Here is a 23,867-nt window from a genome sequence, read left to right as displayed (position 1 = left end):
GGACTCTGCGTCCACACCCTTGCCTGCGTCCCTGAGTCCTCTGGCTTGCCACTGTGCCTCCGCCGCCCTTCCTTCCCCTGGCGGAATTCCTTCTGGTCCCTTTGATCTCAATAGAAACCATCACTTCCTCTCACCCGCTTCCTTAACTTCCTGACCTGGGCTGCTGTCTTTGCTCTGTGCCCCCCCCCATCCTCCCCCCAAACCTCTGCCCTTCCCCTTGCTACGGTCTTTGTTCAAGTTTGTTTTTCTGAGGGTGCTGTCAATCTCTGTGTAGCCCTGGTCTGTCACCCTGCTTCAGCCTCCTGAGTGTTGGGGTTGTAGACGTGTTCCACACTGGTCTCCCAGCTAACTTCTTACAGTCAAATGCTCAGCAGTTAAGTTCCATGTTGGCAGGTTCCTCCATTTATTGTGGCTACTGATCCTTGGAGTGGCTCTCGTGATCTAAGCTGACATGGTGTCGGCTTCACGGTGGAGGACGGTGTCATCTGTATTTTCCTCTGGAATCTGCAATATGTATGTATTTCCATATACATCAGATTACCCTCCAATTCTTTCACGCCAGCCGTGTGCATAGTCTCACGAGCAGTTCCTCTCTGACCCTGACTCTGGACTTCTAGTCCACAAAGCTGCTCTGGTGTGCTGGAAGAGGTTTGCTCAGCAGTGGTGATGACCCATGACCCTGCTGTGTTACAGGAGACAGAAAGCCAGGTGCTGACTGAGCAGGAAGCCTAAGCAGGGGCTGGGTGAGGTTTGTGCTGAATCAGATGGGCTGAGACAGACTGGGGCTGTCTGTTGTCTGCACAGACTGGTGGCTTTGCTGAGGTGACTGATACCTGCGGAGCTTCCCAGGTCCACATCCTGGCTGGGTCTCTGCTTTGCTGACCTTTTCAGTTGTTTTACTCTTCTGGTGTGAGGAAACCCCACCCCCACCCCTCAGTTCTCTTGTTCTTTGTTTTGCAAAGTCAGAAAATAATTAAATCTTAAGGGTTTAGTTGGTGATTATTAATGCTTTCTTCCACCTTCCAGAATTCCTTCACCTGTGATCCTGTGTTCTTTTTTTTTTTCTCCTTCAGGTTTTTCGAGACAGGGAGGGTTTCTCTGTAGCTTTGGATCCTGTCCTGGAACTTGCTCTGTAGACCAGGCTGGCCTTGAACTCACAGAGATCCGCCTGCCTCTTACTTCCAAGTGCTGGGACTAGAGTCCCACCACATGCGCCACCAACCATGGAGGCTTTTTGTTTATGTTTTATATCTAGGAAAAGAACCCCAGGGTCTTCTCCCCTGCACTGTGGTGGTTTGGATAGGAATGGCCCCCATGGGCTCACAGATTTGAGGGCTTGGTCATTAGGGAGTGGTGCTAGTTGACAGGGATTGGGGGTATGGGGTATGGGAGAAGTATGTCACTGGGGGCAGGCTTTGAGGTTCAAATGCTCAAGCCAGGTGCAGTGCTATTCTGTCCTCCTGCTGCCTGTGGAGCCAACTATAGAAGCCTCAGCTCCTTCTCCAGCACCATGTCTGCCTGTCAGGCTTCCTGCCATGATGATAGTGGGCTAAACCTCTGAACAAGCTAGCCCCAATTAAACATGTTCCTTTACAAGAGTTGCTGTGGTCATGGGATCTCTTCACAGCAATAGGAAATGACCATGGCGTGTGTTTTTGCCTTGCTTCGTGGTGGTCTACGATGCCAGTTGAGGTTGTTAGCATAGTGAAGCCAAACTGGCAAGAAGTGAGCAGATTATTCTGCCATTTTTCCACGTCTTTGGGCTGTACGTCAAATCTAGGGTCACAATATTCCACACTAGTACAGCCTGCCATTTTCCCAGCTCTGTGATCATCACTGATTTCAATGATGTCACCATGCTTCATCACTAAGCTTAGGAATCCAGTGATGACCTTGGGTAAGGCCTGATGAGGACCCCAAGTTTGCCTCTCAGTGTTGATGCTTTTGAGAGCATCTGCCAGCAGCTTCTCTGTTCTTCTGTTTCTTCTTTGAGACGAGGGTTAATGTGGTCCAGGTTGGCTTTGTGTTTACTGTATAATGGAGGTTGCCCTTAAACTCCGGATCCTCTTACTACCTCCTCCCAGGTGCTGAACAGCCCAGCAGTTTCCTTGTGGTTGTGAAGGTTGAATGAGCTGGTATACGGCGGCAAGTACTCAGTAAAGGTTGGCAGTTGTGGCTGCTGCTGCTATTAACTACATGGTCTCTGGCAGTTTGCTTAGCCTTCAGTACTTAGGTACTGTAGTTTTAATCACCCCCTCTGTTTCTGCGCCCACCCCCCCTCCATGTAGCTGAGATGACAGGCATACACCACCTCTGACTAGCTGTGGGGTACTGCGAAGGCTTCCAAACATTTAGCTTGCAGAAAGCTGTGTGTGGCAGAAGATACAACGTTGAGGGCTAGAAAGAGCAACACGGATAAATTAATGGCCCAGAGACTGATACTGGAGTTCAGGCTTCAAGCTGAAGTTCAGAAAAGCAAAGCAGCGGCTCTCTAGCTCTCGCCTCTAGCTCAGGCTGAAAGGGCTGATCCATGCACGAGCTCTTCACCAGGTCTCAAGCTGCTGCCTCTCCTCAGCGTGGCTGGAGAATGGATGCCTCTCTGAGGCCTTGCTTCTGTCTTATATACTTCCCTAATGTTGGGATCAAAGGTGTGAGCTATGATTCTCTTTTAGACTGATTCACTCTTGTGTAGACCTGGGTGGCCTTGGACTCACAGAGATCTCTCTCTTAATCCTGAGTCCTAGGACTAAAGGTGTGTGCCGCCACCTCCTAGCTCCTGGCTGCCGGGATTAAAGGTGTATGCATGGCTTCTATGGCTTGTGGTTGACTTTGCTTTCTGAATCCTCAGTCAAGCTTTAATAAATCATAAATAATACGTCACCACTCTCCCCTTTTTGTTTGTAGATCAATGTACGGAACTTCAGAATGGCATTTCCCCACTGTCCATTTGCAGTACAATAAGACAAATTAATACAAATCAAAATAGTATGGTAGCAGCCTGTCACATAATTTGTGTATACTGGTGCAGGGACAGATTTAATTTAGTGCAGCTTTGGCACAGTCTTTTGTATTTCAGTTTATACAGCTGCTCTCCAAGGCGAGGCTGGCCAGCCGCAGCCGCAGCCTTGAGCGTCTTGCAGAGAGAATCTTTGTTCCTTGGGTGACTAGCTGTGTTCACCTCTTCCTTCCTTAGCTCTCCGCCATTTTCTGTTTCAAAAAAAAAGGGAGAATGTGTACGCACGCATAAGCATGACTGGTAAGTAATAATGAAAGCAATAAGGGATGCTAAGCTTTCCAAAGCTGGTGCCTTGTCTCTAGGCCTTCCTATGGGCAACCTGTGGAAGGGAAATAGTTCACAAATCAAACTGGGGATAGGAAGACCTCGGAGTGGCTGCTGAATCTGGTGATAGTGAGCCCTGGACGGGGGTGGGGGCTTGCCAGAAGCCATCTCATCAAGGTCTGTCATCACAGGCTCAGAGTGAACAGGATGTCACTAGTGGCTGTGACAGGGAGGTAGAAGGTCTTTTGTTGTTATTTTTATTTTTTTTTTTAATAGATGGGAGTTGAAGGATAGGAAAAAAGAATGAATAGAAAGCCTGATGTGGTGATACACACTGCTGAGACTACTTTCCAGCCTGGTCCCGACACCCTTCAGCCTCAAATAAGCACACGGCCACTCTCTTAGTTATAAAACTGTTGACTGATGAGTAGGGCTTCTTATGGGCTAGCTCTGTCATGATTATTAACCCATCAACCCATTTCTACTAATCTATGTATTCCCTCGTGGTCCTGACTTAACGGAGAACCCCTGGTACGTGCTATCCTCCGAGTCTCTCCATGGTGACTCTTCTGGCCATGTCCCTGCCTCCTTTCCCAGAATTCTCCCTGTTCTAGTTTCAACTATTTTCCTGCCTTATTGGCCACACAGTGTTTTATTCATCAACCAACAAGAGAAACATACAGAGAAGGACACCCCCATCACACGCACTGATGATCCCAGTCTCAAGGAGGAGAGCAGGGGGATTGTGAGCTGGAGGATGGTCTGTGCTACATAAGCCTTGCTTCAAAACGCAAGTGAAAGGGAAGAGAACTTCTATTCTCGATTCTTCTTCTAAATCAGCAGTAGGAAGGAGACTGAAGAGATGGTACGGTAGTTAATGAGAGGACAGGAGATTTGAAAAGTTACAAAGACAGAAGATGTGGTGCTGCACACATCTGATCCAGCTCCAGGGAGCAGAGGCAGGTGGAATTCTGTGAGTTCAAGGCCACCCTGGTCTACAGAGTGACACACGGCACATGTGTGGAGGCCAGAGGACAGCTTCCACTGGGCACTTTCTGGGGTCAAGCACACATCATCAGAGTTGGTGGCAAGGGCTTTTGCCAGGTGAGCCATGTTGTTGGCCCAGCATAAGATTTTATGGCGATGGTCATATAGCTACATGTTGCCTAACACATACCAGATTTCTGATCAGGTGAAGGAAAGTAGGTATTCAGTGGGCGACATTGTTTATAGAGTGACACTTTACTTTTTTGGTTTCTGTGACCCTGTCCTCCCTTCCCCCCTCAGTAACTCAACTGTTGCCAGGAGCCTGTCTTGCAAACAGGCATTTCTGTGGATAGGAGCCCCAGGCCTGCTGTGTTAACTAACCTTTGCAGGCTGTGTGCACTTAATGTAATCCTAGAAGGTGGGGGGACGTGGCCAGGGGGATGTTGGGAAATGGGAGTTATATATGGGCATAGGCAAGCTCCTCTCTTCCCGCTTGCCTTTAATAAACTGAGAATTTCAAACTTTGTTATTACGTGTGTGTATGATGTGCATATATGGGGAGGTCAGAGTTCTGGATCAAACTCAGGTCGTCAGGCTTACCCACTAAGCCATCGTGCTGGGCCTAACCTGTATGGAAGAGTTTTGTATATAAAAAGTTGGCAGTATGAGAAATCTCTCATTAAACAGAATGTCAAAGCTTATAGCAGGTCGCTTTTGGTTTTGTTTCTGGTTTCTTCAACACTTTATGAAACCAACCTCCTCTGCCCAGCCCACTGGAACACACACTGAATTTTATGGAAAATTGTGTTACTCGATTCTAGAATTGCAGAGACAGGCATTGGGTAGGCTGCAGTTTTGTCTGTTACCACAAACACTATGGTGATGGATTGCATTGGCATTGGTGGAAGTTATTCTAGGTAGTGGACGATGGTGAGGAGATGGGGGGGGGGGACAATGGCCACCACCAAACAAGAGATGATCAGAGTCCCAGCAAGGGTGTTGTGTGAGGAATGGGTGTGGAATTAAATATTCATAAGGGAGCCCTGTGTAGCCCTGGCTGCCCTGGAACTCACTCTGTAGACCAGGCTGGCCTCAAACTCAGAGATACCTGCCTCTGCCTCCTGAGTGCTGGGATTAACCACCACCTGGCTTCTAAAATCTTTCAATATCAGCTGCAAGTCCAAGAATCAATTAAATGCTGACACTGTCTACTGGGAATGAAGAGCAGATTCCTAAGTGAAGTTGAGTTCTGTTAAGTGGCTTCTTTCATGTGCCAGCTGCAAATGGGGTGCTCTGGTTACCCACACCCCTGCCTGGCAGGTATAGATTCGAGGACTTCTATAGCCTTTCCCACCTTAGGTTTGGTAATTACCTAGAATAGCTCACATAACTCAAGCTTATGACTCACACAGCATGAAGGTCCAACCCCGGGAAGTGAGAGAGAGCATTAGGCAGGCAAACCGCCCTCTCAGAACATAGTTGTGTTCAGTGACTTGGAAGCTCTCAGGCTTCTTTGCGTATGAGTAAATAATTATGAAGCTCAACCTCTGGTCCTCCTGCCCTCCCCAGAGTTCTGTGCACGGGGTTGAAAATTCTGATTGCTCCATCCTTTTGGTTTCCACCCTGTGTGGAAGCTTTCCAAGTCAGGAGGGGATTGCTGTGAATAACTTAAGACATACCACTCAGGGAATTCTTTTGTAAAAGATGTTTTAAAAACAAGAAGCCGGGCGTTAGTGGCATGTGCCTTTAATCCCAGCACTCGGGAGGCAGAGGCAGTCGGATCTCTGTGAGTTCAAGGCCAGCCTGGTCTACAGAGCGAGTTCCAGGACAGGTTCCAAAACCACAGAGAAACCCTGTCTCAAAAAACAAAAAACACACAAGCAAACATGTATGCAGGTGTGCCTGCATTAGTTTATGTGCGGGTTGAGTGTGCAGGTGCCTATAGCAGCCAGAGACTGTTGAATCCCCAGAAACTGGGGTAACAGAGCATTGTGAGTGGCCTGCAATAGACGCTGGGAACTAACCTTCGGGTAGAGCAGTTCATGCTCCTAACTGCTGAGATACTGCTCCTGTTTCGAGACAGCCTTACTTTATTTCTCTGGCTGGCCTAGAACTTGCTATGTAGACCAGGCCAGCATGAAACTCACAGAGTCCTGACTATGTCTGCTTCTTGAGTCCCGAGATTAAAGGTGAATACTACCACACTTGGCCCCTTTAAATTCTTTTAAAGTTGGGTGTGTATGTGTGTGAATTTGTGACTTCAGTGCAGTACTGTCAGCGGCCAGAAGAGGGCATCAGATTCCCCGTCCCCTCCCCTCCCGGAGTTACAGTGGGTGCTGGAAACTTGAGTCGGCTCAGCACTCTTAAACCGCCAGGTCATCTCTCCAGCCCCTACTCAGGCAGGACATTCGAGGCAAAGCTGCCGTCAGTTACGCAGGGAGTTCAGCTGCTACCCGAGACCTCGTCTAAATGAATGCGCGAAGGAATGAGTGAATGAAGTCTAAACTCTTGCACGGTTTTGTTTACAGCCTACACGGTCCAGACATCCGAAGGTGTCCGCCCAACAGCGGCTTCCGAGGCGCATTCAAAAGCTTTGAGTGTTTGCCGCGGACCTCTGGACCACTACGACTTTCTGATCCAAGCTCAGGAGCTGCGGGACGATGAACATCAAAGAAGAGTCATTCAGCGCTTGCAGAAGTTACTGGAGGACCTGAAAGGGTACAGCATAGAGGAGGAAGGGCTCTTCTCAAAGGTGAGGCTCTCGTGTTCTAAGATGGGTTCAGCGCTGCAAGGGCAGCCCCGAAGCTGCCTTAGCTGGGTGGACCCTGTGATGTTCGAACGGCTTCATAAATCGTGTAGCCCCGGCTAAATGAAGCTTCTGTGCGGGTCCCACCCCCCCCCCCATCCCGGAAGGAAGGTGGCGGAAGGAAGGGCTTGCGACCATGACTCCTCCTCTGCTTTGCTATGCTTCTGAGGGACAGAGGAGGGACACTTTGGTGGGCTCCCGAAGCCTCTCCTGCCGACTTCCATGCTGTCCCATCCATTGGCTCAGCCGCCTCCTTGTGACTGGGCAAACACCTCCCATCCCTGCCTTTTGCTGAGCCCTCCCTCCTGCTCCGAGCCCTTTCCCTCCCTTTCAGGACGCTCTCTCTGAACCCGCTTTATGGATCCAGTGAGGCCACGGGTGTATGGGATTTTGTTCCTAAAACTCCTGTAGCATGGAGTGCTTTAGTTACCCTGGATTTCTTCTTCTCTTCTTCTTTTTCCTAAAAAATCAAAACAAAAAAGAAAAACAAAACAAAAACGTGTGTCTGCATGTTGTGTAGCGCATGCGTGTGGAGGCCAGAAGAGGGCGTTAGAGGCCCTGCAATTGGAGTTACAGGTGCTCAAAAGCGGCCGTGTGGGTGCTGGGAACAGAAACTAGGTCCTCTCTAAGCTAAGAGGGGCCAATGCTCTTAACCGCTGAGCGGACTTCTGTGGGCAAGAAGGCACCTGATTGATTCTGTTTCTGAGGCTCAATGCCAGCCTCGCCTGCAGGCTGTCCTGCACCCCGCTGTGGGAGCTGCCTGCAGCATCCCTCGTTCAACTGGAAGGGGGGGGTCACTCATGCTCAGCCCTAACCTTTGGGTGCTTCTCCTGGAAACCCTCCCTGCACTCCTTACCCAGCTAACAACTTTCTGCCTTGATCACTCTTTGGTTTTAAGGCTGCTTTTGCTTTTTTTATTTCTCAGTAGTTAGTTAGTTAATTAGTGGGCAGGGTCTTGCTGTGTAGACCATGCTAATTTCAAACTCTTAGACATTTTTTTCCCCTTTTGGTGGTACTTGGGGATTAAACCCAGGACCCCACACATGCTAGGTAAGTACTCTAACCACCGAGTACCAGGCATACACCTCCACGGCAGGGCTGCCTGTGTGGGTGTAAGCTTCTCCTGGAGATGGATGAGCATTTGCCTCCTGTTCTCTGCGGTGAGGTTTTGCTGAAATTCGGCCACAATAGGAAAATCCATGCTGTGTCCCACTGTGGAAGCCAGCATCGTCGGATGAAGTCTCTTTAATAGTCGCAGAGCTGTACACCCGAGAAAGTTTCCCCAGCTCACTGGCCACCACGCTGATGCTTCCCATTACCCAACCATTCTTTTGTTTAAGGTTATTAGGAAAAGAGTTACGTGTAGCTTGTTTAAATCTGATGACGGGGCTGAAGAGATGGCTCAGTGGTTATGAGCACTTGTGGTTTTCCCAGAGGACCTGAGTTAGGTTCCCAATCCCCTTGTAGGTGGCTCACAACTGCCTGTAACTCCAGTTCTGGGGGGATCTGATGCCCTTTTCTGGACTGTGAGAGCACCTTCTCACACATGGCATGCATTGGTGCAGTTACACACCTGAACATAAAACACACAAGAGCAAACAAAAATCCCAACAGACAAAAACAATAACAAACTTAAAAGAAAACTCCAATGAAAGTAGATTTATTATTTTTTATTTATTTAAGTTAAACTTCCTTCCTTCCTTCCTTTCTTAGACGTGGTCTTACTACGTAGCCCTGGCTGACCTAAAACTTGCTACATAGATCAGGCTGGCCTCAGACTTACAGATGTCTGCCTGCTTCTGCCTCCTGAGTGCTGGAATTAATGGTGTGCACCAGCCAGTAATTTTAGTTTTAAAAAGGTTCTGGAAGGATTTGGGGTGCTAGATCAGTGACAGATATTGCCTAGCATACTGGAGACCCCGGCTTTCATTCCTACTACTGTAAAACGTATGAATAAGCGAACAGACGACAAAAACTGGGGGGGGGGGGAATCATTGTGAGTATTAAAAAAAAGTCATTTTTACTTTGTTATTTTACATATGTGTGAGTTTTGCCTTCATGTTTGTCTGTGTAACACATGCATGAAGTATCTTCAGAGGCCAGAAGAAGGCACCAGATCTCCTGCAGCTATAGTTACCGATGGCCATAAACCACCGTGTGGGAGCTAGGAGTCAAGCCAGGGTCTTGTAGAAGAGCAGCCTGTGCTCTTAACCACTCTCTCATCCATATCTCCAGACCCAAAGTCTTGCTTTTTCTGTAAATAAGAAGGCTTCCACTGATGGAAAGGAATGATGATTCCTCTGTGAGAAATAGATATTGAAAGTAAGACCACACGTGAAAACAGCAAGGAGACACACTTCCGCCATGTAACCAGGCTGCGCGGTGCTTTGCCATTCACTTAATACACTGACTTTGGCATGTTAGGCTGCGGCCGCAAAGTACCTTTAGCTGGGAGAGTATGAAAACATTATGAGAAGCCAGGAAGTTCACGATGAATGCTGGCAAGTTTGGTGACTGCTTCCGGACTATGGATTTTCCTTTTTCTCCCGTGGTGGAAGGTGGAAAATGAACTCCCCTGGTCCACTTTCATAAGGATGTTGATCCCATCCATGATGAGCTGTGGTTTGTTGGGAATTTGGTCCCTAGTGTGACCATGCAGAGATGTGGGGCTTGTAAGAGGTGGGGCTGTCAAGGTCCTTTGTCATCAAGGATGCTTTCCCTGAGAGGGTCTGAGGTTGTTCTCACCAGGGTTGTAAGGGTGAGCCTGGCTGCCAAGTCTTTGTCTTAGGTGTTTTGTTTGTTTTGTTTTTATTTCTTGAGATAGGATCCCTTGTATGCACACTTGTGTGCTGGTGTGCTGGTGTGTGTGTGTGTGTGTGTGTGTCAGGCAGTAGGTCAACATCAGGGCATCTAGCGTCTTCCTCTCTTTCCTCCTTCCCTTCCTCCTTTTGTCTTTTGTTTGGGACAGAGATGGGGGAGGGAGATGGACGACTGTGGGCATCTGTGTGTCACAGTATGCATCTGGAAGACAGGGGGGACTTGTGGGGTATTTTATTTCCTTCCGTTATGTGGGCTCTGGGGACTGAATTCTAATTATCAGAGTTGTCAGCAACTTCCTTTGCCTACTGAGCCATCTCTCTGGCCTTCCACTGTATTTTGGAGACAGTGTCTCTCACTGAATATGGAGCTCTCTGATTGGCTAGATCCACATGCCTCTGCTACCCCAGAGCTGGAATTACAGGTACAGACCACTGTGCCTTGCCATTTATGTGTGTGGTAGGGTTCTGAACTCAGGGCCTCAAGTTTCGGCACAAAGTAGGCTACCAACTAAAGCATCTCCTCAGACTCAAGGCAAAGTCATATATGTAGCTTTAGCTGGGGCCTAAAAATGAGGTGGACGGGTCCCATGTAGTAGCCAGTGTTATTCAGAGCGCCGGACAGTTCTTACTCAGTCACACGAGCAAATGTACAAGCCCTACGTGTGCAAACATGTTTCTCCATGGACGCATATAAACAAACAACAGCCAGGGTAATGAGCGGTCTGAAGTAAACTCAGTCCTATGCACCGTCCCCTCCCCGGGAGGGCACACGTGAGTGTAAGAACTCCCTGTTGTGAAGAGTGAGATCACAGACTCTTGTCTTCTTGAGTTTTCTCGCAAGCACTCAGAACGCTCCTCCGGTTACTTTATACTTGGACCATGTTTCAACACCTTCCCCCCTCCCCCTCTCTTTTTGAGACAGGACCCCTCACTGCAGCTGGGGTTTGCCTGTGGGCTGGACCAGACCCCAGGGAGCATCCTCACTCGCCTCCCTGGCACTACCATCACAGGCGCGCAGTGATGTGCTTGGCTTTTTGTGTGGGTTCTGTGTGTTCTGGGGATTTGAACTCCAGCCCAGGACTCAGACATCTGACACAGGCTGAGAAAACACACAGAGAACCTTTTCCGGTATTTTTAAGTAAGCTACAGACCTATTTCTTTTCAATACAAGGAAGGGAATGTGAATGGTTTCCCCAATGATGTCTGTGGAGTTCTTCTGCCTTAGAGCCGTGACTCTGAGGACTTTGAGTATGGGTCCACTTCTTCCCTTTTCCTCCCCTGCAGTCCTGAGAAATCCCTCCAAGTCTGCACTGCCACGATAAAAGGGAACGCGCCTCCTTCACCTGGCCATGCCTCCCGCAGTAAACATTTGAAGGCGTTCGGAGCATCCCCTCTGCCCCAGGAGCAGCGGACTGTGAGGGATGAGAGCTTGTGGACACGTTGTTACCAAATAAAACGTACAACCAGGTTAATCTGACACACTTAATGTATGCATAATTGTTATTGTGCTGGGAGGTAATTAGGCATAAATGATAAGTAGTCCATGTAAATCACTATAATTAGAATTACTTTTACACAGCCAAATCAAGCCTTTCTGGAGTCAGGGAGGGAGAGAATTAAAGAGCCTTCCATTCTAGCTCTCCATTAATCAGGGCTGTGCAGGCGCAGGGTTTTCTAGTCTCCGTAGCCTGTTTGTAAGGGAGCTCGCCTGGGGTGCCCAACTACAGTCACAATGTAGCCTGTTTGTAAGGGAGCTCGCCTGGGGTGCCCAACTACAGTCACAATGTAGCCTGTTTGTAAGGGAGCTCGCCTGGGGTGCCCAACTACAGTCACAATGTAGCCTGTTTGTAAGGGAGCTCGCCTGGGGTGCCCAACTACAGTCGCTCTTCCAGGATCGGTACCTGCTCAGCAGTGGACCGCATACACCATGGGGAACTCTGAAATGGTCTCCAGGGCCTGCTCCCCCTCCACATCTGGCTTTCTTCATGGGCGCTAGGGATCCGAACTTAAGTCCCCGCGTTTCCCCCCTGAGGCATCTCCCCAGCCATGCTTCAGCCTTTGTACTTCTGCCATTCATCTTTTACTGGTTCATAAATCACTCATTAATTTAAGCAAACGCAGTATTATGTTAAGTGCCACGTCCCACGGGTGAGTACTGGAAGGCTTCTGCTAGGAGTGTTCTGAGGGGTCCGTCCCTCATGAAGACGGGGCATGAGAGGAGGAGCAGTTTATAGGATGGGATGGTTTAATCCCACCCACCCTCCAAAAACAGCCCTACCCAGCCCATATTTCCTGTTGCTGATGGGTTTCTATGCAGTTGTCTTTAAGGGCCTCTAAGATATTATATCCTTTTAGGAATATTAATCTTTTCAAGAATTAGATATTTTCCTTCCAGGAGTTTCTTTTTTAAAATTGCTTTTCACTTACTACATTTTCTTTTGTGTGAACACGTGTGAACATACATATGTGAGTGTATCAGGCTGCACATGTGGAGGGCAGGGGACCACTTTCGAGAGTTAGTTCTCTCCTTCTACCATGTGGACCCCAGAGACTGAGCTTCGCCAAGCTTGGTGACATGTGCCTTTACTCATTGAGCATCTTCTCAGTCTTCAATGACTTCCCTCCTTCCCACCCCCTCTTTCTTAAGATAGGTTGTCTCTGTGTAGTCCTGGCTGTCCTGAAACTCGCTCTGTACGCCAGGCTGGCCTTGAACTCACTGAGATCCACCTGCCTTTACCTCCCAAGAGCTGGGATTATAGGTGTGCGCCACCATGACTGGTTTCTTATGTTTCTCCTCCTCTCCTCCTCAGATTACGTCTGCTTCTTTACTGTGCATTTGTATATGTGGGAATGCACTCCTGTGGAGGTCAACCCATTCTTTCCTCCTACAATATGGGTCCTGGATATTAAAATCAGTTCAGTTGTCAGGCTTGGTGGTCAGCACCTTTACCTCGGAGCTATTTTGTAATCCCAGCAGAAAGATCGGGGATTCTTCCCTGAGTACATAGGGGGTTCAAGGTCAGCCTGAGCTAGATGAAACCCTGCTTCAACAATCAATCAAATCTAAAAAACAAATAAACAACAAACAGAAAAGAAACCCTGAACCATCATACTTCTATCTTCCATGGAGTGTGCAGAGACCAGCAGCTGAATGTATGTTTCAGGACACACTGCCATGACCATGTATGCTAGCGTCTCCGGGAGATGCCAGCTGTGCAGTGTGGAGACTCTGCATGATAGCAGTGGTGGTGGAGGCTACCGTGGAACTGTCCCCATGGAATGACAAAGGGCGGGCCCATAGTCTTTCCCGGGGCCCTTTGTTGTCTGCACACTGGGTTGGCTTGTAAGTGAATCAAAGGAGTGTGGTGTCTCTTCTACGGTCTCCTCTTGTTCATACCATTGGCCACAGAACATTCCTAGCACATGCTGCTTTTTTGTTTCCTTGAGACAAGTCTGGCTGTGTAGTCCAAGTCTGCCTGCCTCCGTCACCCAAGTGCTGGAATTAAAGGCATGCACCACCACACCCAACGTTAGGGACCATCTTATGTTGCCCACAGGCACCTTTGCCAGACACTTTCTTCTCTTGGACTTCTTGGTCCTGTAGAATCAAACCCAAGGGCTGGCATAAAGTAGGCACTTAATGCCCAATCCGTGTTTGTAGAGTGAATGAAGAAAGGAAGAGACAAAATAATTGTGTGCTGATCTGAAGACAGTTGTGGCGGCTCTCTGGGCTTGTCTGTGTGTCTTGTTTCTGTGTCCGTCTTTGGGAACGAGCCCTTGGCGATAGCTGTTGGCCAGTACAGAAGATGCTGGGAAACCCAGTGTAATTCTCCAGTTAAGAACCCTTCAGAGTTCAGAGCAAGGAGGTGTTTGTTTCCATGACTTTGTCTTAAGTTATTTTGATGATTATGTGCATGTGCTGGGCGTCCCGTTGACTAGTGGGAGACAGGGCCCAGGTCAGAATGACCACGGAGGACTCGCTGGAGAACTGCCCTTGTCACTCGTCTCCCAGTGGGACCTAGGAGTGCTCAAACATACTTTACTGCACCGCAGGTCCCAGCACTGGGGAGGGAGAGGAAGGAGGATCAGAGTTTGAAGCTAGCTTGGGTTACCCAGCAAGACCTTGTCTTAAAAGGTTAAAAACTGGGCTGGAGAGATGGCTCAGAGGTTAAGAGCACTCACTGGCTTCTCTTCCTAGAGAACCCAGGTTCAGTTTCCAGCACTCACATGGCAGCTCACAACTGACTAACTCCAGTTCCAAAGGATCTGGCACCTTCACACAGACGTGCACACAGGTAAAACACCAGTGCACACAGAATAAATAAAGAAACTAGCTTTTAAAAAAAAGTTAAAAATTATTTGTTTCTGTATATTCTGGTACAAGCAGAGACTGAGCAGCTGTTTTGTCTGTTCCCTCAGTACAGACAGGGCCTCATGATGCTCACCAGGCTGCTTTCTGGTTCTTGGGCCCCAGTCCTTCTGCATCCGAGTCCTGAGTAGCAAGAACTATAAGTGAGCACCATTAGGCCCAACAAGTCCCTCCCTCCTTCCCTCTACTTTTTCCTCCCTTGCTTGTTTCCTTCCTCCTTTCCCTCTCCCTTCCTCCCTCCCTTCCTTCAGATGCTTAAATCCCACAGTAAAAATCAATTTGAAACCCAAATGACGGGAATCAGTGGGTAGATGAACACACTTGGGCCTTCTCTATGCACGAGGAAAGCTGTGTGGGTTTGAATGTCTGAACTTGCCATGCACTGTCATCCCCTGCAACACCTCTTCTCGATGATGACACTAAGCCAACAGGACTGGGCTTATTTGAGCAAGGGGGACACACTCACTGAAGGTGTCTGGGGTAGTTGACACATCCCTGTTCCATCTACAGCTCCATGACTAGCTTCTAGCTGCTGCTTTGCAAGCCATTTCTTGCATGTGTTTTTTGTAGAATTTGAAAGCCTCTTTATTTAGATACTTAAATAGGCTTAATTATACTAGTAAACTGAGCAAATTGATGTACTTTAGGTTAGGAGGGTTCTTTTGAAAATCAGCTAAAGCCATTAAAAAAAAAAAACATTTTCATTTAAAGAGAGTTTATGGATGCTAACATATAGTTCTGTTTTTTAGTTTTTAAGGATCTGTAGAAACCTGAAGGATATACTTTTATCAAAAGTGGTCCACGTGGAGACTGCTGTAATGCCAGTTTTTAAAAGATGTAATTATGCTCAGCTGGAATCATTGTCTCTGCTCCTGCCATTTGGGGAGATAATAATGCATTGGGGGGGGAGGGAGAAACAGGAAAAGTAATATCCCTGCATTTTAAACAAACTGAAAACAATACTTTTTTATCTTAAGAGCAACACCTTTATTAGGCGGTTGTCCTAATGGAAATCATGCTGGAGTAGTGGGTGGATGTCCCAGAAAGGCAGAAGCCTCTTAACTTAGGGCATCCATGAGAATCACAGTGGATCATTATGGGTAGGATTTTAAAAATGATTTTTTTTTTGAGACAGTGTCTTGCTATTTAGCTCAGACTAGTCTTGCATTTGAGATTTTCCTGCCTCTGCCTTCTGAGTGCTGGGACTGCAAAACATATTTTCCCCCTAAAAATTCACCAAACCAAGCCCAAATTCAGTTTAATTTAAGGAGAGGAGTAAGAAGTGAATATGACCCAAATACACAGTATTACATTTTCAAATAGTTAATAGAATACATCTTAAAATATATAAAGCAATGTAGCATAAATTATACATATAACATACAAAAATCTGACAGGGTACTCTTCTAAAATGCACTGGATCACCGGATAGGAAGTAAAAAAGAAGAGAAGCCCTAAGTGCTGCCTCGTGCCTGCTTAAGTCCCGAACTGGGAGACCTGGCCACTTCACGTGTGAGGAAGTGTTCTGACATGGAGCCGCTCATCCATCCTCAGCACCAGAGGAAAAACTATTCCAGGCCTGGCAGCTCACACCTGATCGACATAGCAAGTTCCAGGTCTGCCAAGGCTATGCACCACAAGGCTATACTGTCTGTAAGCCAGAACCAAAACCAAAACCAACTACAACATTTTGTGTACATTGTGTTTAACACCCCCAGTTAACTAATACGGAACATTGCTTTTAAAAGACTTCTGACATGCAGAATATCCTTAGAGATTATTAGGTTTTATGTTAGGTTTCAAATTTACATTGTTCTAACATTAAGAGTGTAATGCAGCCAGGGATAGTGGCACATGCCTTACTTAATCCCAGCACTCTGGAGGCAGAAGCAGGTGGATCTCTGAGTTCTAAGCCAGCTTGGTTACAAATGGAGTTCCAGGACAGGCTCTAAAGCTACAATGAGAAACCCTGCCTTGAAAAACCACACACACACTCACACTCATACACACTCACACTCATACCCAGTGTAATTTTGTTTGTTTTGTTTTGGCAAGTTGAAAATATAGTTACACAATGTTTCACTCAAAAAAGAAAGAAAGAAAAACTAAGAGATGTTGGCAGGAATGGGAATCTGTTTTCAGCTGAAACTTAAGAAGAGTGACTTGCAGGGGAACAGGAAGTTATACAGATGTTGGAACCAAGGTGGAGAAGATGCGCTTGCCTGACCTGTGGCAGGGTGTGGCCCATGTCCGGAGAAGACGTTAGTAGAGTTAGAATGAGCCTGTGGGTTATAAAGCAGAAGCTAGAGCATTATGGATCAGAGTCTGAGCTGAGTTTTCAGATTTTGCCTTTTAAACCATAGGTGTGGTTACGGACATCCAGGCATCTTCCTGCTTCAGCCTCCTGAGTGCTGGGATAGCAGCCATGCTACCCATCTTAACTGTTCTTAATTACACAGCTCTGTGGCAGTAAATGCCAACATAAATGTGTGTGTTTCTCCTACCTGTCTCTTCCTGTTACTCAAATGCAACACTGTATCTCCTAAACTAATTCCTCACCACGGAGTCCCTCATATGAGGGTCGGAAGTATTTTGTCTTTGTGTGACCAGTTTATTTTACTAACACAATGCCCTCGAGATTTATCTGTGCTATAGCCTATCAAAAATACTTTCCTTTTAAAGACTGTCCAATATTTTGGCTTTGCAGACTTTCACACGAAGTTTTTTCTTTTTCTTTTCTACTTATTGTGTATAATTGCCCCCTGGACGCCCTATATATAGCACAGCTGGGAACCTTGTGTGTATGATTGCTTATGTGTAATTCATTTCATGATAGAAAATTTGTAATTTGTTCTTAATTTGCAGCTTTTTTCAAGGAATAAACCTCCAAAGGGACTGTATGTTTATGGAGACGTTGGTAAGTGTTGAATAAGTCCCGGGGAGGGGGTGGGGGGGGGGGAAGCAGGAGCTTCTGTCAGTCCCAAACTTGGGAGACCTGGATAAGGGGTGTGAGTGGGAGGGAGGGACAGTGAGCTCAGCTTTCACCATCACTTCTCCACCTTGGTAGAATCAGGTACCATGTGAGAGCTTATTGTGCACGAAGAGAGTCGAGCCGGCCTGCAGGACTAGCCTGTGGCTGACTGCACAGACAGATCTTATCACTGTGCCCTGCACTCAGCTGACTTAAAGTTAAGCTTATGCTTTTGCCTTTTTAATTTTCACACAGATTTCTATTCACAATCTAAGCCCATAGGTAGAGTAATGACCTGGTTATCGTTATTGTCATCCCACACTCATCCCGCAAACCGGGTCTTACTAGGCTCCTTTGCGGGTCTCAGTTTAGTGGACTCAAGCGCTGCTCCTGCTTCAGCACCAGCCTGCCCTGCAGTCTCCTTGAAATCAGTTAGGAGATGTGCTTGGGGCGTCCCTGCACTGCTTCCTCAATCTACTAGTTCCATGGGGGCGGACCTGCCTTTCCTTCGCTGCTAGGCTGGTTGTGACTTCTGAGGTGATGTTCCTTTTCACTTACAGCGGGTGCTGGGTGGTGTTTTGTGTGTGCACCCCGGGCACCGCCCGCAGCCCCCTGCACCCCGGGCACCGCCCGCAGGCCCCTGCACCCCGGGCACCGCCCGCAGCTCTCTGCACCCCGGGCACCGCCCGCAGCCCCCTGCACCCCGGGCACCGCCCGCAGCCCCCTGCACCCCGGGCACCGCCCGCAGCCCCCTGCACCCCGGGCACCGCCCGCAGCCTCACTCTGTCCAGCTTTTGTTGTTTGGGAGAGCATTGTACTTCCTGTGCCTTCGCTTTCATGCTCAGTCATTGCAAAAATCGGTTCTTTGTTGTTCCCTAGTCACTTAACCGTAAATAAGATAGTTAGTAAAGATCTGCAAAAGATCTTGAAAAACAAGACTGGTGAAGGTTGCTCCCATAATCTAACTAATTGAGTGGACAGACAGCATGAATAAAGCATCTGAACCCTTGGAAAAACCAGTCACGAATGAGGTTCAGACCTGCGATCCCAACATCAGGAGGAACATGAGCTTGGGGCTAGCCTGGGCTATGTTGTAAGGTCTTGCCTCAAATAAAACAAAACAATGAGGAGGAAGAGAGAGGGAGGGAGGGAGGGAATAGTCTGGGATGTTCAGTGTAGGCTGGGTACATGCTGTTGGTTAAAATACCTTTATAAGGGGCTGGAGGGATGGCTCAGCAGTTAAGAGCACTGACTGTTCTTCCAGAGGGCCTGAGTTCAATTCCCAGCACCCACATGGCAGCTCACAGCTGTCTGTAACTACAGTTCCAGGGGATCTGGCCCCTTCATACCAATGCACATAAAGTCAAATGAATTATTAAAAAAAAAAAAAAAAAAAGCCTTTGTAGTACAGAGGAGAAGAGAGACAAATCCTGAACTAGGAAGTGAGAACTTTTGGTGGCTAGAATCAGTTTAGAATACTCAGAAAAAAAGGTAATAAGAAGTCAAGTTCTCGTTTTTTTTGGGGGGGGGGCTCTCGGCTAGAACGGCCTCAGAATGCCACCCCAAACGCTTACTCTTTGCCATCCCATTTTGGACTTGAGAAATGGTGGTTAGGTCTAGCGAGGTCTCCTGGGAAGGAGGGTGCTCGCTTCCTGGTGCCCCATTGCCACCCTCATCTCCCCCACTGCCCTGTGCTCTGTGGTGCCCGCCCGCCATGCTGTATTCATAGACTTGGGTGTACCCTGTATCCTGGAACCGTCACAAGGTTGGTATTTAAGTTGGTGGACTAACATTACAGTTCAAACTTCAAGAAAACGGTTTTCATCAGTAGAGCTTCCTTAGCTCACCCCATTCAGAGGCTGAAAGCTCTATGGTGATACTTTGTGTCTTCACTCTTGGCACATAGCCAGTCCTGTCACAGCTCTTGCCCAGCAGACCACTGTCAAAGCAGAAATGCGATTCTCACCTCACAGAGAGTAAGAGGTGCTTTTTTTTTTTTTTCTTTCTTTTTTTTTTTTTTTCTGGAGCTAAGTGATCAGCCAGGTTCAGGTTCTCCAAACACCACGCTCCACCGAGGAAATGCTTCCATCAGGTCCTAGCAGTCACAGAACAAAGGAGGCTACAAATCAAATACATTGGCGGGTCCATGGGTCACAGCCAAGCAAGACACCGCTGTAGGTATGAGGCAACATCTGATAACATTCTTAGGGTTTGGGTTAGTGGTCTGTTAATATGTTTAAAGTTTGGACAGTCACAAGGCTGCTGGTGGACACAGGTGTGGCGAATGGGTGGCTTTCAAAGGGCCTAAAAATAGCTGCGAGAATCTGGCTCTGGTTTGTAACATTTTAACTCTCCTTAATCTTGAAGTTTAGTCATTTGGCCTTGCAGAATCTTTAACACAGGTGTAACCTTTTCCTCCTTCCCACCTTCCCTTTCTTCTTCCCTCCTTTTTTTTTGGGGGGGGGGTGGCGCTTAAGTCTTTACTGCTGTGGTGCCAGCAGGGTTAAGGGTTTATCTAGACCATTGGAAGAGAATGCAAGTGAGTCCTTACTGTCTCTGCCCGCAGCAGCCTGGCCCGTCCTGTCCTTACTATCCCTGCCCACAGCAGCCTGGCCCGTCCTGTCCTTACTGTCCCTGCCCGCAGCAGCCTGGCCCGTCCTGTCCTTACTGTCCCTGCCCGCAGCAGCCTGGCTTGCCTACGCTCACGCCGATCTCTGAAGTTGGCAGAATTTAGAGCACAGTTGTGGGGGCCTGGGGGTGGACCCCACTTCCTGCTTTCTCTGCAGGGGAGAGCTGAGCTGGGAGAAGGAACCTCCAGTTTTTTTTGACTCCTAATTGGGGGCTTTCGGTTAATCCCTGGTACTATCCTGCTCTTGAGAAAACACCAGGTTTAATTTATGATTCTTAGAGACTAAAGCAACATTGTGAACTTGGTAGAATTTGGTGTCCGGCGCCTTCCACTTTTTCCCCACGGCCCTCCGACCTTGTTCTCTCCAGTGGACAGGTGCTTTAGGGTGTCTGCCCTGTGCCAGGCAGTGTGTTTTGTGTGTGTGTGCTTTGGAGAGGTACTGAACACATACACAGAGCGGCCATTGCTCACTCACGGGTTTTTTTTCCCTAATTCCATCCGCTCCCCATTCCCTTCAGCCTTCAAGTCCTTGGAGCACCGTTGTCCCTTGTGATGTGATTCTGACTGCTCTAGGCCGCTCACAGGAAGGGAATCATCCAGTATCAGGCTTTTCGTGTCTGGCTTATTTTACGTAACAAGTTACCTTCAAGATTCATCTGTATTGTTCTACACATCAGACATTTCCCCCTAAATTCTTTGTTCTCATACTCCTCCCTTTTCCAAACCCTCAGTATAGTTTAAAATAAACTCTAAGCTATTGGTTTGAAGTGAGAAAATTTGAAGACGGTATAATGAACAAACTAAAAATACTTTTGCAGGGGAAAAAAAAAACAAAACAAAACAATCAATCACAGGTTGTTATCTACCCGTGGGTATCTTGAGTCATTTGTCGTCAGTTGTTGTGAATAATACTACTGAACATTAATGCACATATAGATCTTTGTTTGCATTCTTACTTTCAGTCATTTTATGTTCCCCAAAGTGGGGTTGCTAGATGGAGGTGTACTGTGTTTAATTTGGGGGCCTGCCGTAATATTGCCAAGCAGTAAAGTGTGTCACTGTCATGCCTGCCAGCAAGCAGAGCACCCGAGTTCAGTCTTTATTTTGCTGTTTTGGTTTTTGAGATGGCGTCTTATTTAATCTGAGCTGGGCTCAAACTCAGTGTGGAGCTGAGACTGGGGACTGGCCTCCGAGCCCCGGGATTGTTAGGTATGTGTGCCACAATGCCTCATGGTTAGGTACCGCTATGCTCTGGGACCTCCCAAAGGCCCCTCAAATACCCTCCTGGAGCTAAGGATGGAGATGGCTTTGATATCAGAGACTGGGGTGTGTCCTAGAAAAAACGCCCTTAGGGCACCTCACACAAACGACAGGCTTTGGGCATTTCCCAGCCATTGCTTTCTTTCCTCTCTATATTGTATAGTTGAGATAAGGTTATTTTGTTTCCAATGTTTTCAGTGATTTAGCTTTTGGTTTTTTGATTTCTTGATTTTATTATTTCCTTTCTTACATTTCCTTTGTTTCATTTGCTGCCTTTTCTGACTTTGTAGAATAGGATAAATTCCTATAGATTTTAAAGTGTTGCTTTTTACTATAAGCCTGTGAAGTTATAAAACAAGAGTTGCTTTGGCAGTACTCAGCTTTTCATTTTGTTAGAAGCAGTACAGAGAGACAGAAAGTAATGGGGGTGGGGGTGGAAAGGGGAAGGAGCCCTTCACCCTGGAGTCTGATCGAGGGCTCTGCCAGTCCAGGATCAAGAGTTTCAATCCAATTAACCCTGCTGCGCAGACTGCCTGCATAAGACATTCCCTGCAATTAAAGGCACTTTGTGTAAGAATCAGGCCTGGACGTACCCTTAAGTGTGGGCCTACTCCTGCCCACGTATTTTCTCCTGTTAATTTTAGTTTACGGTTAACTTTCCACTTAGTTCCTGGGATCTGAAGTGTTGCTTTGTCCTGGTCTAATTTAAAGTCCTTGGGCACCTTTAAAACACAACTTCAAACCCCACCAAGTCCTGTACGTGGTTATTGCAAAGACAACGAGGTACGACTCTCCCGCGAGAAGCCGGAGGCCTGTCTCCTGTTCTCCAGGGGCAGCTCTTTCTGTCTTTTAACCCCTGCCCCATGTTTAAAATGTCCTAAGTGGAGGGCTCTAGAAAGAGCTCAGGCTGCTGTGGGAGGGCGTGTGGGGCTGCAAGTTTTACCTACCTACCTGTTGATAAGTTCCTAAACATCTGACTGATTTTATTGTGGTCCCAGAAAACGGTCTGTCTGACTCAATTCCTTTCATATTTCAGAAGCCTAACTATGAGTTAGGGTTGAATGTTATGGAGTAGAATATTTGTTTAACTATGTGGAGATGTGTTGCCGTTTGACCTTGCCTGCCTAAGGCAGCTGACTGACTGGTCTAATAAAGAGCTGAACGGCGAACAGCTAGACAGAGGGAGGGTAGGCAGGGCTGGTGGGCAGAGAGAAAAGGGCAGCCCCCCCAGCCAGCCAGGGGCCAGACAGACAGACAGACAGACAGGAGGAAGCAGGGAACAGGATGAACAGTACACAGATGAGGGAAACCAGCCTCAGAGCAGCACACAGACGAATAGGAGTGGGTTCATTAAAGTTAAATAAAGAAAAGCTAGCTGGAAACAAGTGTAAGTTAAGGCCGAGCACTCACATGACTAATAAGTCTCCATCCGTGCCATGGTTTGGGGGCTGGTGGTCCAAGAAAGCCTGCTACCGTTGACTGTTTCAGGTGTCTGTGAAAACACTATCCACTTCCTGCTGTGCGTAACGTTCTGTGCCTCAGTTTGTCAAATGTTATGGAAATCTGTATTCTCATTGCATTTCTTTTTCTTTTGTCTTTTTCCAACGCCTCCTACATTTACTGCTGATTAGACTGTTCCCCCTTTAGTTTCATTTAATGCTGTGAAGCTCTGTGAGTGACACTATGTTGCTCTTCTCTCCTTTGATATGGACTGGACTCAGGCTCACAGCCCCAGCCTCCTATGATCTGAGCCACAGCGACCCCTGCCATTCTACCTTTTAGATGCACCAATTATCTTATGGAGCATTGTTCTTTATCTTTAGCAATATTCCTGATTACTTGTCCAGTCTGTCTGATATTCCTGTGACCACTGCAGCTTTCTTAGGATGAGTATTTCTGGGGCAGAGCTCAGTCTGCCTTTGTATTTGAGTTTTTGGGCTTTAATTAATTAATTAGCTAATTAACTATGGGTGTTTGGGTGTCAGCGAATCACATGCACATTGCCCCTAAGACCAGAAGAGGGTGTCAGGTCCCTTGGAAGGGATGATGGTGAGCCACCATGTGATGCTGTGAATCGAACCAGAGTCCTTAGGAAGAGCGGCCAGTGCTCCTAACCCTGCACCACCTCTAAAGCCCTCAGTTTTTACTTTTATCCTGTGTGTTTGGGCATCTCGGCCTTTTTACTGGATTATGTGATCAGTACTTAGGGCTGACACTCATCATCTTACATTTGTATTCTTTTCCCCCCAGGGTCTTTGTTAGCTATCAACCCCCCATCCACACACCTTTTGTTACTCTTGTTCTAAGATGGGTTTCATATAGTGCAGCCTGGCCTCTAACTCTTTATATAGCCAAACTAGCCTCAACCTCTCAAGGGCTACGATTACAGGCCTTTACTATACCCATCTTGTTCTTTGTTGTTGTTTTTAATGTAAACATTACTTTATTACTTGACTATCTTCTTCAGTTTGCAAGCACACGTGCATTTGCTACGGTGTATATTGGAGATCAGATAACAACTTAGGAGATTTTATTCTCTCTTTCCACTTTGAGGGGTGGGAGTGGGGGCGGGGATGGGGAGGGGTGGAGTGGGGAGGAGAGGGACGCAAGGGTTTAACTCTAGTTGCCAGGTATGCTGTGTGTCCTAACCTGCCGGGCCGGCCTATTTGCCCCCTTCTTAGTTTCTGAAGACTGTTTTATATATTCATATTATTCATATGATCAGTGCTTTTTGTGTCTTTGGTAT

General features: G+C 47.4%; 1 protein-coding gene across 1 annotated transcript in view; it reads left to right on the top strand.

The window, feature by feature from the left end:
• Positions 1-23,867, top strand: part of Afg1l (AFG1 like ATPase) — a 121,481-nt gene that overhangs the window by 9,904 nt on the left and 87,710 nt on the right. The window contains exons 2-3 of the mRNA XM_051175577.1: positions 6,796-7,019; positions 17,127-17,178. Of these exons, the coding sequence (XP_051031534.1) occupies positions 6,796-7,019; positions 17,127-17,178 (276 nt within the window). The remainder of the gene's footprint in view (positions 1-6,795; positions 7,020-17,126; positions 17,179-23,867) is intronic.

Source organism: Phodopus roborovskii, unplaced genomic scaffold (genome assembly GCF_943737965.1).
Source record: "Phodopus roborovskii unplaced genomic scaffold, PHOROB, whole genome shotgun sequence".
NCBI classification, from domain to species: domain Eukaryota; kingdom Metazoa; phylum Chordata; class Mammalia; order Rodentia; family Cricetidae; genus Phodopus; species Phodopus roborovskii.
The sequence above is the reverse complement of the archived record's forward strand: the minus strand, read 5'-3'. Positions and strand labels throughout refer to the sequence as shown.